At 45.4% G+C, this 15,525-nt stretch overlaps 1 protein-coding gene across 6 annotated transcripts in view; it reads left to right on the top strand.

Moving 5' to 3' along the window:
• Positions 1-15,525, top strand: part of CCDC30 (coiled-coil domain containing 30) — a 687,183-nt gene that overhangs the window by 387,442 nt on the left and 284,216 nt on the right. For all 6 annotated transcript variants that reach the window (XR_010188622.1, XM_063942948.1, XM_063942949.1 and 3 more), the window contains one exon: positions 14,257-14,399. Coding sequence is in view for 5 of the 6 variants with exons in the window: in XM_063942948.1 (XP_063799018.1) it covers positions 14,257-14,399 (143 nt within the window). In the remaining variant the exon portion in view is untranslated. The remainder of the gene's footprint in view (positions 1-14,256; positions 14,400-15,525) is intronic.

Consider the following 15,525-nt stretch of genomic DNA (forward strand, 5'->3'; position numbering starts at 1 on the left):
TGTAGGGGTGACTCCCTTACCCCGATCCCGCATACGGCCACCGTGCCCCATGGGGATGCTGGTTAATATACCTACCAACTCCCCCATTGCGGATGTTACTATGTTTATGATGTTTCTATTTTTTGTAATCTGCTCCTTTTTTCACTCTTTTTCTTTTCATGGTTCCTTTAATTTCTTTATTTCTTTGGTGAACTGTCCGAGTCCTATGCCTATTAGTGTTGTGATATAGTGTGATGTCTACTTCAAAAGTAATTAAATTTACCTCGATCAACGCAAAGGGACTCAATACCCCCGAGAAAAGATCCCATTTACTTCGGACATTAAGATCCGACAAGGTGGATGTGGCTCTAATTCAGGAGACACACTTTAGGATCTCTGCTCGGGGCCCCTCTTTAGTAAATCAAAGATATCCCCTGGCTTTCTATTCCAATAACCCTGAAAGTAAATCTAAGGGAGTTGCCATAATTTTTTCCAAAGCCCTCCAAGTGTCTAATGTCTCGGTCCATAAACTTGTTCCAGGGAGGTTGCTGGTAGTCCAGTGCACTATATTTTCCCAGGCATATACTCTCATATCCCTCTATGCGCCAAATCAAGGCCAAGTACCCTTTTTTCGATCCTTCCTTCCCCGGCTTGAAGCCCTTGCGATAGGTATAATGGTTTTGGGAGTTGACCTAAATTGGTCCATGGATCCCTCCATCGACACTTCTCCCCCAGCCCCTAGATTCTCTGAACACAAACATAGACAGGTTAGGAAGATCTTCCATGAATCTCAATTGGCTGATTCCTGGCGGATCACACATCCCACTGATAGGGACTTCTCTTTTTTCTCACACCCACATCAGGTTTACTCACGCCTTGACTATTTGTTCTTAAGCCATAGACATCTCCCCCTAATCGTAGAAGCCTCTATCGGCTCCATCACGTGGTCTGATCATGCCCCAGTATCCTTGTCCCTATCGGCCCCCTCTCGAACCCCCGGTCCTTGGACCTGGCGCCTCAATGAATCACTCTTGTACGATACATATTGCAAATCAGAACTGGATAAGGCATTGTCCGACTACTTTGATATCAACGATACAGGAGAGGTGTCTAAAATTACGATTTGGGAGGCCCATAAATGTGTTATACGGGGTAAACTAATCCAATTAGGCTCATTTGTGAAGAAAAATAGTCAGGCCTTGATCACTACATTATTACATAAAATTCATGCCTTAGAAACCCGCCACAAATCCTCCCTGACCCCATCAGACTTGGTGGAGCTGTCTGCGGCCCGAGCACAACTCCGAACAACCCTTAATAACAAAACTCAAGCCACCCTACGCAGATGTAATAGTAAATATTATAAGTGGGGGAATAAACCAGGTAGACTGTTGGCCCAAGCACTTAGATCCCAGAGATTGGCCTCCTTCATTCCCTCAATGAAAAATAACACGGGCTCCATATGCTTTAAATCTCCGGAGATAGCAGCATGCTTTAAAAACTATTATAATACTCTATATAACCTAGGTAACCCTTCCCAGGCCCACGATCCCCTCTCCAATATGTTGAGAGCCAGGAAATATCTAGCCGATGTGGCATTTCCTCAACTATCACAATCTGCTCGGGAATCTTTAGAAGTACCTTTCACTTTAAACGAGGTGGAACATGTTATCTCTATCGCCCCCCTACGTAAAAGTCCGGGCCCAGACGGCTTCACAGCCACCTATTATAAGATGTTTAAAGAAGTTCTTGCTCCCAAAATACTGCAGGCTTTTAACTCCATATCTGCCGAAACCCACTTCTCTAGACAATCACTTGAGGCCCACATCACGGTAATTCCCAAACAAGGAAAGGACCCCTCAGTATGCTCCAGTTACAGACCAATTTCCTTACTTAATCTAGATCTCAAATTCTTTGCGAAGTTGATGGCTCTTAGATTAAATGACTTTCTCCCGTCGCTCGTCCATAACGACCAAGTGGGCTTCGTGCCCGGTCGTGAAGCTAAAGATAATACGACTAAACTCCTCAATTTAATCCATTTGGCCTCTAGCAGTAAGACATCCACTGTACTGTTGTCTACAGATGCCGCAAAGGCCTTCGACAGGGTGAGTTGGGACTTCATGAGAGCGGTGCTGGAGCATATTGGGTTGGGCCCACGAGCCCTCCATAGAATATTATCTTTGTATACACAACCATCAGCTAAAGTACGGGTTAACGGGACCCTCTCTGATAACTTTTTTATCAGTAATGGAACGAGACAGGGCTGCCCCTTATCCCCCCTGATTTTCGTCCTTTGTATAGAAGCCCTGGCCAGGGCGATTAGGACTAATGACAAGATTAAAGGACTACAAGTAGGAGATATAGATTATAAACTTGCTCTATTTGCAGATGATCTGCTGACGACGGTCACAGACCCCGTACTCTCGCTCCCCAACCTGATGAGCGAGTTGGACATTTTCAGCTCGATGTCAGGTTTTAAAATCAACACATCCAAATCTTACGCCCTTCATGTCTCCACCCCCCATTCGGTCTTAACCGATTTGAAAGCCACATTTCCCTTTCAGTGGAGAGACTCCCACATCACTTACCTGGGAGTTCAGCTATCCAGCGACCCCTCACGTCTATTGTCCTTGAACTTCTACCCCATTCTCCAAGCCATCAGAAACGACTATTGCAGATGGCAATATCATAATCTCTCTTGGCTAGGAAGAATTAACGTTGTAAAGATGAACACGTTGCCCAAACTGCTCTATCTCCTTCAGACCTTACCAATCCAGATCCCCGACTCCTGGTTCCGGACAGTGAGATCTTTGATCCAGCAATTTATTTGGCGTCGTAAGAGATCTAGGATCAGTAGATCTATCCTGACTCGACCACCTCAAAAAGGTGGGTTCATGCTCCCAGATATTAAAATTTATTACCAAGCAATCCTCTTAAACAGAGTCTTAGACTGGACCAGGAGCCGGGAGATTAAACAATGGGTGGTCTTAGAGGGTTTATGCATACAATTGTTCCCAGAAATATTCCCGTGGCTCCCGATCTTGCCCAAACTACAACGCCCTCACCCGACCATTACTCCTACACTTTCTTTTTGGAAGGGAGCACGACGAAGATCGTGTATCTCTTCTGTCTTTGGCCCCCTCACCTCCTTTCTCAGCAATCCAACCTTTCCACCTGGCCTCTCACTGGGATATTATCAAAATTGGGCGCTAGAGGGACTCTTTAGAGTGGGGCAGTTGGTCCACCCATCTGGGATTAAACAGTTCTCAGAGATACGGGGGAAATGGGAGATCCCACAGACAGATTTCTGGAAATTCCTGCAGGTCCGACACTTCCTATACACAGATAATGCATACCGTGAGGCTTCAAGGGAGCTGACCGCGTTTGAAAAAATGTGTGTGGCTCCTATGACTCCCGTACACACTGTCTCCACCCTGTACAAACTCCTAAGTGCATCTGACTCCCTGACACCTCCCCATTTTATTCAAAAGTGGGAGAGGGATCTAAACATCTCACTCTCAGACAAGGAAGGGGACTCTATCTTTCTTAAAACCCATAAGAGCTCCATCTGTATCCAGGTTAGAGAAACGCAATATAAGATCCTGATGAGATGGTACAGACACCCCACTCTCTTACACGTCATTTCCCCATCCATCTCACCTATCTGTTGGAGATGTCATGGGGACCTAGGCTCTCTACTACACATTTGGTGGACCTGCCCCCTTATTAAAAACTATTGGGATGACGTAATTTCTATCTCTGGTGCTGTTTTACATACTTCCGTTCCATCTGACCCGGCCTTTTGGTTACTAAATCATTCCACTACCCCAATCTCTACCTACAAGTCATCGTTATTACGACACCTGGGCAATGCCGCACGAGCAGTGATCCCCACAATGTGGAAATCTGTCAGTCCCCCCACAAGGCATACCTGGTTTTCCAGACTAGATTATTACATGAACATGGAAGATGTATTAATGAGCGCCGGGGACAGGCGCTCGGAATTTACTGCTTTATGGTGGCCTTGGATAGACTATAAAACATCGGACTCATATAAGACTTACATTTCCTCTGTGAAATAGAGTAGTAGACGGAAACAGCTCTCTGACTCAACCTGTAGGGGGTCCTAGACGAATAAGCTTAATCATTTAATCATTGCACATATCCTACTCTCCTTTTCATAACATACTCGGTTCAGCCACCTCACCTCTTTGATGTTTTCTCTTTCTTTTTCTTTTCTCATGTTATATACCTATCCTTTATCATGCTTCCTTAACCCAAAATGTTAATGCAGACTATAACTGTACTGAACATGCGATAATCAATCTGTGTACGCTCATGTTGTCACATCATTTTGCCATTGATTGTTTCCCAGAAATGTTCGCAACCTGTTATAAGTCTGTATTGTTACAATAAAAACAGATTATACAAAAAAAAGAAAGTATTTTAGTTAGGTTTTTTATTTTCAGAGAGCTTCTGCTGGCAACAGACTCTCTGCTACGAGGGACTGAGTGGAGAGAAGCAAACCTACTAACTGCGGCTAGGTTGCGCTTCTTAGGCTACTGGACACCATTAGCTCCAGAGGGTTCGAACACAGGATCTTAACCTTGGTCGTTCGTTCCCGGAGCCGCGCCGCCGTCCCCCTCGCAGAGCCAGAAGACAGAAGCCGGCAGAAGCAAGAAGACATCGAAATCGGCGGCAGAAGACTCCTGTCTTCACATGAGGTAGCGCACAGCACTGCAGCTGTGCGCCATTGCTCCCGCATTACACCCACACACTCCGGTCACTGTAGGGTGCAGGGCGCAGGGGGGGGTGCCCTGGGCAGCAATTAAGTACCTCCTGGCAAAAGCAGCATATATACAGTTGGACACTGTTATATGCATGAGCCCCCGTTATTAATTTTACACAAAATCGCGGGAGAAGCCCGCCGCTGAGGGGGCGGGGCCTTCTTCCTCAGCACTCACCAGCGCCATTTTCTCTCCACAGATCCGCTGAGAGGAAGCTCCCCAGGCTCTCTCCTACACGATAGAGAGGGTGAAAAAGAGAGGGGGGGCACATAAATTTGGCGTAAAAACAATATATACAGCAGCTACTGGGTTAACACTAAGTTACTGTGTGATTCCTGGGTCATATAGCGCTGGGGTGTGTGCTGGCATACTCTCTCTCTGTCTCTCCAAAGGGCCTTGTGGGGGAACTGTCTTCAAATAGAGCATCCCCTGTGTGTGTGGTGTGTCGGTACGTGTGTGTCGACATGTCTGAGGTAAAAGGCTCCCCTAAGGAGGAGATAGAGCAAATGTGTGTGAGAGGGTGTCTCCGTCGACAATGCCGACACCTGTTTGGATATGTGTAAGAGCTGAGGTGAATTTATTGCACAAAAGATTAGAGAACAGACAGGAAATCTACCCTTGTCTGTCCCTATGTCACAGAGACCTTCAGAGTCTCACAATGCTCACTATCCAAAATAATAAACACTGATATCGACACGGAGTTTGACTCCAGTGTCGACTACGATAATGCAAAGTTACAGCCAAGATGGCTGAAAGGTATTCAATATATGATTATTGTAATAAAAGATGATTTGCATATCACTGATGACTCATTTGTCCCTGACACAAGGGTACACATGTTAAGGGGAAGAAAGCTGAGGTAAATTTCCCTCCTATCATGAGGAAAAAGAGCGGGAATCTCCAGACAAGAGACTGCAGCTTCCCACAAAAAATTCTCAAGCAGTATCCTTTCCCCACTAGGGCCAGGATGTGATGGGAATCTTCAACTAGGGTGTCCCGTTTGCACAGAAGGTAGCACTAGCTATTCTCAGGGATCCTGCAGATAGCGTGCACATTCTAGTATACTACTCAGACCGACGATTGTGTCGGCATGGGTTTATAGCGCTGTGGCAGCGTGGACAGGTACCTTATCAGCAGAGATTGAGACCCTAGTATGCATATAGATATATAGATATATATATATATATATATATATATATATGTGTATATATAGAGATATATATATATATATATATATTAAAGATGCTGTCTTAAGTGATAGGTGTATATATATATATATATATATATATATATATAAAACATGCCCAAAGAGACATGAGTATACTGGGTCCTAGAGTCAAAGCTATGTCGATTTCTGCTTGACGTGTCCTGTAGACTATGCAATGGACAGATGTTGCCGACTTAAGAGGCATGTGGAAGGCTGAGGATTGTGTGGAGAAGGGTTCTCGGACCTGGTCTCCACAGCTATAGCTGGTAATTCTGATATTTTGCCTTATATTCCTGCATAGCCTAGGAAAGCACGACATTATCAAATGCAGCCTTTCGAATAAAGAAACAAGAAAGTCCAAAGTGCGTCCTTTCTTGCCAGAGGCGGGGGCAGAGGAAAGAAGCTGCACAACACAGCTAGTTCCCAGGAACAGAAGTCCTCCCCGGCCTCTACAAAAATCCACCGCATGTCGCTGGGGCTCCACAGGCGGAGCTAGGCCCGGGGGGGGGCACGCCTTCGTAAGTTCAGCCACAAGTGGGTTCACTCCCTGGTAGATCCCTGGGCAATAGATATTGTGTCTCAGGGATACAAGCTGGACTTTGAGAAGATGCCCCCTCACCGACGGCCCTGCCGGCTTCCCCCCACGAGAGGGAAACAGTGTTAACTGCAATTCATAAATTGTATCTTCAACAGGTGGTGGTCAAGGTTCCCCTCCTTCAACAAGGAGGGGGTTATTATTCGACCATGTTGTAGTCCCGAAACCAGACGGTTCGGTCGGACCCATATTGAATTTAAAATCCCTGAACATATACCTGAAAGGGTTCAAGATGGAATCGCTAAGAGCGGTTATTGCAAGCCTGAAAGGGGGAGATTTTATGGTGACTCGGGACATAAAGGATGCATACCTTCATGTCCCCATTTATCCACCTCATCAGGCGTAGCTCAGAATTGCGGTACGGGATGGTCATTACCAATTTCAGACGTTGCCGTTTGGTCTCTCCACGGCCTTGAGAATATTCACCAAGGTAATGGCGGAAATGATGGTGCTCCTGCGGAAGCAAGGTGTCACTATTATCACGTACTTGGACGATCTCCTCATAAAAGCGAGATCAAGAGAGCAGTTGCTGAACAGCGTATAACTTTCTCTGGAAGTGAAATGGCAACACGGCTGGATTCTATATATTCCAAAGTCATAGTTGGTTCTTACAGCTCATCTGCCTCTCCTAGGCATGATCCTAGACACAGACCAGAAAAAGGTTTATCTCCCGATAGAGAGAGCTCAGGAGCTCGTGACACTGGTCAGGAATCTACTAAAACTAAAACAGGTGTCAGTGCATCACTGCACTCGAGTCCTGGGAAGGAGGGTGGCATCATACGAGGCCATTCCCTTTGGCAGGTTCCATACGAGGACCTTCCAATGGGACTTACTGGACAAGTGGTCCGGATCACATCTTCGCATGCATCGGTTAATCACCCTATCCCCCAGAGCAAGGGTGTCTCTCCTGTGGTGACTGCAGAGTGCTCACCTTCTCGAAGGTCGCAGATTCGGCATTCAGGACTGGGTCCTGGTGACCACGGATGCAAGCCTCCGAGGGTGGGGGGCAGTCACACAGGGAAGAAATTTCCAAGGGCTGTTGTCAAGGCAGGAGACTTGCCTTCACATCAATATCCTGGAACTAAGAGCCATATAGAACGGCCTAAGTCGAGCGGAGACCCTGCTTCGCGACCAACCGGTTCTGATCCAGTCAGACCGCAGTGGCTCATGTAAACGGCCAAGGCGGCACAAGGAGCAGGGTGGCGATGGTAGAAGCCACCAGAATTCTTCGCTGGGCAGAGAATCACGTAAACACACTATCAGCAGTGTTCATTCCGGGAGTGGACAACTGGGAAGCAGACTTCCTCAGCAGGCACGACCTCCACCCGGGAGAGGGGGGACTTCACCAAGAAGTCTTCACGCAGATTGCAAATCGACGGGAACTGCCACAGGTGGACATGATGGCGTCCCGCCTCAACAAAAAGCTAAAAAGGTATTGCGCCAGGTCAAGGGACCCCCAGGCGATAGCTGTGGACGCACTAGTAACACCGTGTGTGTTCCAGTCGGTCTATGTGTTTCCTCCTCTTCCTCTCATACCAAAGGTGCTGAGAATTGTAAGAAAAAGAGGAGTGAGAACAATACTCATTGTTCCGTATTGGCCAAGAAGGACTTGGTACCCGGAACTGCAAGAAATGCTCACAGAGGACCCATGGCCTCTGCCTCTCAGACAGGACCTGTTGCAACAAGGGCCCTGTCTGTTCCAAGACTTACCGTGGCTGCGTTTGACGGCATGGCGGTTGAACGCCGGATCCTAGCGGAAAAAGGCATTCCGGATGAAGTAATTCCTACGCTAATAAAGGCTAGGAAGGACGTGACAGCAAAGCATTATCACCGTATATGGCGAAAATATGTTGCTTGGTGTGAGGCCAGGAAGGCCCCTACAGAAGAATTCCAGCTGGGTCGATTCCTGCACTTCCTACAGTCAGGAGTGACTGTGGGCCTAAAATTAGGGTCCATAAAGGTCCAGATTTCGGCCCTATCCATTTTCTTTCAAAAAGAACTGGCTTCACTGCCTGAGGTTCAGACGTTTGTTAAGGGAGTGCTGCATATTCAGCCCCCTTTTGTGCCACCAGTGGCACCTTGGGATCTTAACGTGGTGTTGGGTTTCCTGAAATTCCACTGGTTTGAGCCACTTAAGACTGTGGAGCTAAAGTATCTCACGTTTAAAGTGGTCATGCTGTTGGCCTTAGCTTCGGCTAGGCGTGTGTCAGAATTGGCGGCTTTGTCATGTAAAAGCCCCTATCTGGTTTTCCATATGGACAGGGCAGAATTGCGGACTCGTCCGCAATTTCTGCCAAAGGTGGTGTCATCTTTTCATTTGAACCAACCTATTGTGGTGCCTGCGGCTACTTGTGACTTGGAGGATTCCAAGTTGCTGGACGTAGTCCGGGCTTTGAAGATTTATGTAACCAGAACGGCTGGAGTCAGGAAGACTGACTCGCTGCTTATCCTGTATGCATCCAACAAGCTGGGTGCTCCTGCTTCAAAGCAAACTATTGCTCGCTGGATCTGTAACACGATTCAGCAGGCTCATTCTGCGGCTGGATTTCCGCATCCAAAATCTGTGAAAGCCCATTCCACAAGGAAGGTGGGCTCTTCTTGGGTGGCTGCCCGAGGGGTCTCGGCATTACAGCTTTGCCGAGCTGCTACTTGGTCGGGTTCAAACACATTTGCAAAATTCTACAAGTTTGATACCCTGGCTGAGGAGGACCTTGTGTTTGCCCATTCGGTGCTGCAGAGTCATCCGCACTCTACAGCCCGTTTGGGAGCTTTGGTATAATCCCCATGGTCCTTACGGAGTCCCCAGCATCCACTAGGACGTTAGAGAAAATAAGATTTTACTCACCGGTAAATCTATTTCTCGTAGTCCGTAGTGGATGCTGGGCGCCCGTCCCAAGTGCGGACTTTCTGCAATACGTGTATATAGTTATTGCTTAATAAAGGGTTATGTTATGTTAGCATCCATTGGTTGATGCTCTGTTGTTTGTTCATACTGTTAACTGGGTAAGTTTATCACAAGTTATACGGTGTGATTGGTGTGGCTGGTATGAGTCTTACCCTGGATTCCAAAATCCTTTCCTTGTAATGTCAGCTCTTCCTGGCACAGTTTCCTTAACTGAGGTCTGGAGGAGGGGCGTGGAGAGAGGAGCCAGTGCACACCAGTAGTACTAAATCTTTCTTGGAGTGCCCAGTCTCCTGCGGAGCCCGTCTATTCCCCATGGTCCTTACGGAGTCCCCAGCATCCACTACGGACTACGGCCCTCATTCCGAGTTGTTCGCTCGTAAGCGGATTTTAGCAGATTTGCGCATGCTAAGCCGCCGCCTACTGGGAGTGAATCTTAGCATCTTAAAAATGCGAACGATGTATTCACAATATTGCGATTACACACCTCGTAGCAGTTTCTGAGTAGCTCCAGACTTACTCGGCATCTGCGATCAGTTCAGTGCTTGTCGTCCCTGGTTTGACGTCACAAACACACCCAGCGTTCGCCCAGACACTCCTCCGTTTCTCCGGCCTCTCCTGCGTTTTTTCCGGAAACGGTAGCGTTTTTTCCCACACGCCCATAAAACGGCCTATTTCCGCCCAGTAACACCCATTTCCTGTCAATCACATTACGATCGCCAGAACGATGAAAAAGCCGTGAGTAAAAATCCTAAGTGCATAGCAAATTTACTTGGCGCAGTCGCAGTGCGGACATTGCGCATGCGCATTAAGCGGAAAATCGCTGCGATGCGAAGATTTTTACCGAGCGAACAACTCGGAATGAGGGCCTACGAGAAATAGATTTACCGGTGAGTAAAATCTTATTTTTTCCTGCCTATACTTAGTCAGTGACTAGCGCTCCATATGAGGGTATCACAGTGCTTTAAATTACTAGACAAGTCACCTTATGTCACTTACTTTATGTTTTAGTTGCCCACTGGCCATAAATGTTCTAGACTACTACCTAAATTTAGCTAATAATATGTGGTGGCTTGTTCCATGATACCAGGGTTGGTTGGTTTAAACCAAATGTTTAAAAAAAAAAAACATTCTGAGTTTTTTGTATTATGATGTGGCTACAGGCAGGCACTGCAACTTCTTAAAAAAATCTAATATAAAGGAATCCCCCTGGTATTATTCCACATTCTTGTTGCTTGTAGCCTTCATTTGAGTGAGCTGAACCAATGCAGTAAATTCACACACACAGCAGAGAAATAGGGAGGGTGAACCAGGGCCCTCATTCCGAGTTGTTCGCTCGGTAAAAATCTTCGCATCGCAGCGATTTTCCGCTTAATGCGCATGCGCAATGTCCGCACTGCGACTGCGCCAAGTAAATTTGCTATGCAGTTAGGATTTTTACTCACGGCTTTTTCATCGTTCTGGCGATCGTAATGTGATTGACAGGAAATGGGTGTTACTGGGCGGTAACAGGCCGTTTTATGGGCGTGTGGGAAAAAACGCTACCATTTCCGGAAAAAACGCAGGAGTGGCCGGAGAAACGGAGGAGTGTCTGGGCGAACGCTGGGTGTGTTTGTGACGTCAAACCAGGAACGCCAAGCACTGAACTGATCGCAGATGCCGAGTAAGTCTGGAGCTACTCTGAAACTGCTACGAGGTGTGTAATCGCAATATTGCGAATACATCAGTCGCAATTTTAAGATGCTAAGATTCACTCCCAGTAGGCGGCGGCTTAGCATGAGCAAATCTGCTAAAATCCGCTCGGAATGAGGGCCCAGATCAGAAAGGTACTAAATCTGCATAGCATCAGCTAAGACTCCACAAATGCCTCTCATTACAATACTATAGGACAGGAGAAAACCACAACTATAGAAGTGTCTTCTTACATCTTTGCTCCATGCGCTACAAGTCTCTTTACAACATAGGGGGTAATTCCAAGTTGATCGCAGCAGGATTTTTTTAGCAGTTGGGCAAACCCATGTGCATTGCAGGGGAGGCAGATATAACGTGTAGAAAGAGTTAGATTTGGGTGGGTTATTTTATTTCTGTGCAGGGTAAATACTGGCTGCTTTATTTTTACACTGCAAATTAGATTGCAGATTGAACACACCACACCCAAATCTAACTCTCTCTGCACATGTTATATCTGCCTCCCCTGCAATGCACATGGTTTTGCCCAACTGCTAAAAAAAATCCTGCTGCGATCAACTTGGAATTACCCCCATAATGCGTGAGTGCCATGTGTCTCAGTAGCGCTGAGCATCTTTTTGCCATTTTATTTAGAAAATGCATCTTAGACACAAAGTAATGTTATATGAACCACAAGCAGCTTCTGCTGATGAAAATTATGTGCAACATGCCTATATTTCTGTGTGTTACTGCGACTGTTTTTGCATACAAAATGCTATGCTACAGTATTTTAAAACACTATAACGTGGCATTTCGGATGCATATTGTGCCACAATTACACACAGTGTATAGGCCTGCCGTGACTGCAGCAAGGATGTAAGAGGACACATCTGTAACATTCTTATTTTCAATTTCATCTACAGTATCTCTGTGTACTTTGTATGTTTTAATTTGTTTAGTCTAACTACATATATTCAGATGTAATAAGAGTAATAAGCAGAAAAAAAGTTTTATTGAAATATATGATTTCTTTTTTATCTAATTTAAAACATTAATGCAAAAAACTGATTTACAAAAAAAACTGGTTGAATCAAAACCATCGCTGTTGCGTGAGCCATTGGGGGATGATCCTATGGGGTGGAAGCAGGTGTGCTCGCTGGCTCCCACTACAGCATTTCACAGAGAGAGCAGCTCTGGGAATTATTTAATAGATGCATGCAGACTCCCTCCATCAACTGTTATGGATCGGAGAGACTGTCCAGCAGAGGTTTCAAGTCACATTTTATACTGGAATACCAGTTCATTGGATATCTTTGGTTTTACCACCACTTGCTAAACCATGTTCAGTAGTTACCTGCAAGGAAACACATGCAGTTATCATTGCTTTGCGCAAAAAGGGCTTCACTTCACAGGCAAGGATAGTGCTGCTAGTAAGATTGCACCTAAATCAACCATTTATCAGGTCATCAAGAACTTCAAGGAGAGAGGTTCAATAGTTGTGAAGAAGGCTTCAGGGCACCCAAGAACGTCCAGCAAGCGCCAGGACCGTCTCCTAAAGTTGATTCAGCTGCAGGATCGGTGCAGCACCAGTGCAGAGCTTGCTCAGGAATGGCAGTAGGCAGGTGTGAGTGCATCTGCACGCACAGTGATGCAAAGACTTTCGGAGGATGGCCTGGTGTCAAAAAGGGCAGCAAAGAAGCCACTTCTCTCCAGGATAAACATTAGCGACAGACGGATATTCTGCTAAAGGTACAGGGATTGGACTGCTGTGGACTGGGGTAAAGTAATTTTCTCTGATGAATAAACTTTTTGGTGCATCTGGAAAAACGCTTGTCCTGAGAAGGAAAGGTGAGTGCTATCATCAGTACTGTGTCATGCCAACAGTAAAGCATCCTGAGACCATTCATGTGTGGATTGCTTCTCAGCCAAGGGAGTGGGCTCATTTACAATTTTGCTTAAGAACACAGCCATGAATAAAGAATGATATCAAAACATCCTCAAAGAGCAACTTATCCCAACATCCAAGAACAGTTTGGTGACGAACAATGCCTTTTCCAAAGTGATAACTAAGTGGCTTGGGGAACAAAACATCAAAATTTTGGGTCCATGGCCAGGAAACTTCCCAGACCTCTATCCCATTGAGAACTTATAATTTGTTAAGAGGCGGGAGGACAAACAAAAACCCACAAATTCTGACAACCTCCAAGCATTGATTTGGCAAGAATGGGCGGCCATCAGTCAGTGCGTGACCCAGAAGTTGATTGACAGCATGCCAGGGTGAATTGCAGAGGTCTTGAAAAAGAAGGGTCAACACTACAAATATTGACTCTTTGCATAAACTCAATGTAATTGTCAATAAGAGCCTTTAAAACTTATGAAATGCTTGTAATTTGACTTCAGTATACCTAAAGGTGTGTACACGTGGTGAGATAAATCTGTAAGATTTTGACCTCATTGTCAAAATCTTAAAAAAAGTTAGTGCATATCTCAAGGTGTTAGGCAGCTTGCGATACAGATTCAATCCCGATGCATGCTCCCGTGGGGCTCAGTATCGTAAGGCTAGATAGACTGTGCAGGCAAGTCAATCTTGACTATTTAGTGTACTATCTAGTACAAAGTATAGTCAAAATAGTTCATAGACAAAATCTCAAGTACAGATATTCAAAATCTGTGCTATCTGGGCTCTGGGGGAGTACAAGGGAAATCGCTTAGTCAAAATCGGGCATAGCAAGGATCTCACCGTGTGTACACACCTTTAGTAACATTTGACAAAAAGGTCTAAAAACACTGAAGCAGCAAACTTTGTGAAAATCAATACTTTTGCAGTGCAATAAATGTAGTTAACATGCAGCCTAATAAATAATGTTCTTCAATATTATCAATATTAGAAATTCCTGCATTTGTAATATGTTTAGGAAATAATGGTTTTAAATTAAACACAAATTCAACCAGTTTGTGATACATTTGAATGCTGGTTTACAACCATACACAAATAGAAAAATGTATGGCGTCATTGTCCTGTAGGTGGTGGTATTTATTTGATGCATTAACTATATGTTGTATTTTCAATGCATTGGGAATAATAACATGTTAAAAGCTAGCAATGTTTCTATCTCAGGTTTCAGATCTTATGGAACAATGTAAAAAGCTGCAGGTGGAACTAAGTGAGCAGAAATCCCACAATGAGGGGAATGCAAAACAGGCCTGCCAGCAGTTAGAAGAAAAGGTTAAGGATCTAGAAAATGAAAAGGACACAATGAGGTGATTATTAATATATCCATATTGTACTACTAGCAATATTATTTCTAGATTCAATTTCTGGCTGGCATGAAATTCTTGTGATCGGTATTTACTATAGAAATGTAACTATAAACTATGACCCACGTTATAAAACCCCTGAAGGCTTTTTTTTTTTTTATAACACGGTTTTTAAATGTTTCAGTGTTTAAAGGTCTGCTTTAACCAGAGCTAGAAATTTTGTTTGGGTGGAGGGCGTTCCCCGTACTTGCCTACTCTCCCAGAATGGCCAGGAGGCTCCCAAAAATCAAAAGCAGGCAAGTCTCCCGATTTTCTGCGCTCCCCCCTGCGCGGCCGTGAGTAAAGTGGGCAGTCGGTGACGTGTTTCTTGTTGAATCGCATCATCGTAGCCACGCCCCCTGCAGCATAATGCAGATAATAGCGGCATTATACAGCGGGGGCGTGACTTAAATGACGCAACACTTTAGCCATGCCCCGTCTACGCCATGCCCCCATTCCGCCTCTACTCCGTCCCCTCTGCTCGTCACTACCCTTCCCCGCCCCCTGCTGATCCGACCTGGCTGCTTTCTCCCGGACAGCAGCCAAAAAGTCGGTGAGTCTGGCATTCCCTCTGTCATTGTCCACCATGATTCAGACAGGCAGCTGTCTTGTTATTCCCTCTCTCCCAAGTCCTTTCTAGTTGCATGAATCAGGCAAACTACACTTGAAGTAAGGAGTATAGCACTTTAATGTTGGAGACTGTGGGTGGGAACTCTATAGATTGGGGGAACCTAGTAAAGATAATCAAATAGAACACTTCATATTATCAGAATCAGCTTTATTGGCCAGATGTACTCACATACACTAGGAATTTTTTGCGGTACAGTGCATCGCCAAGCAGCAACATGAAGGAGGAATACATAGCATACGAAGTGGGGAAAAAAGTAGCATACATTACAAACATTACACGTATGAGTTCATACTGCACATTCCAACTGTACGATAGACTCGACATACAGTATTAGACATATTATACATGTTAGACGTTTTATATATTGTTCAGCTGGTGGACAGGTAGAGAGAAGAAGCTTTTAATGGATCTGGTCGTCTTCGCGGGAATGGACCTGTAGCGTCTGCCTGATGGTAACGG

This window comes from Pseudophryne corroboree, chromosome 10 (assembly GCF_028390025.1).
Source record: "Pseudophryne corroboree isolate aPseCor3 chromosome 10, aPseCor3.hap2, whole genome shotgun sequence".
NCBI classification, from domain to species: Eukaryota; Metazoa; Chordata; class Amphibia; order Anura; family Myobatrachidae; genus Pseudophryne; species Pseudophryne corroboree.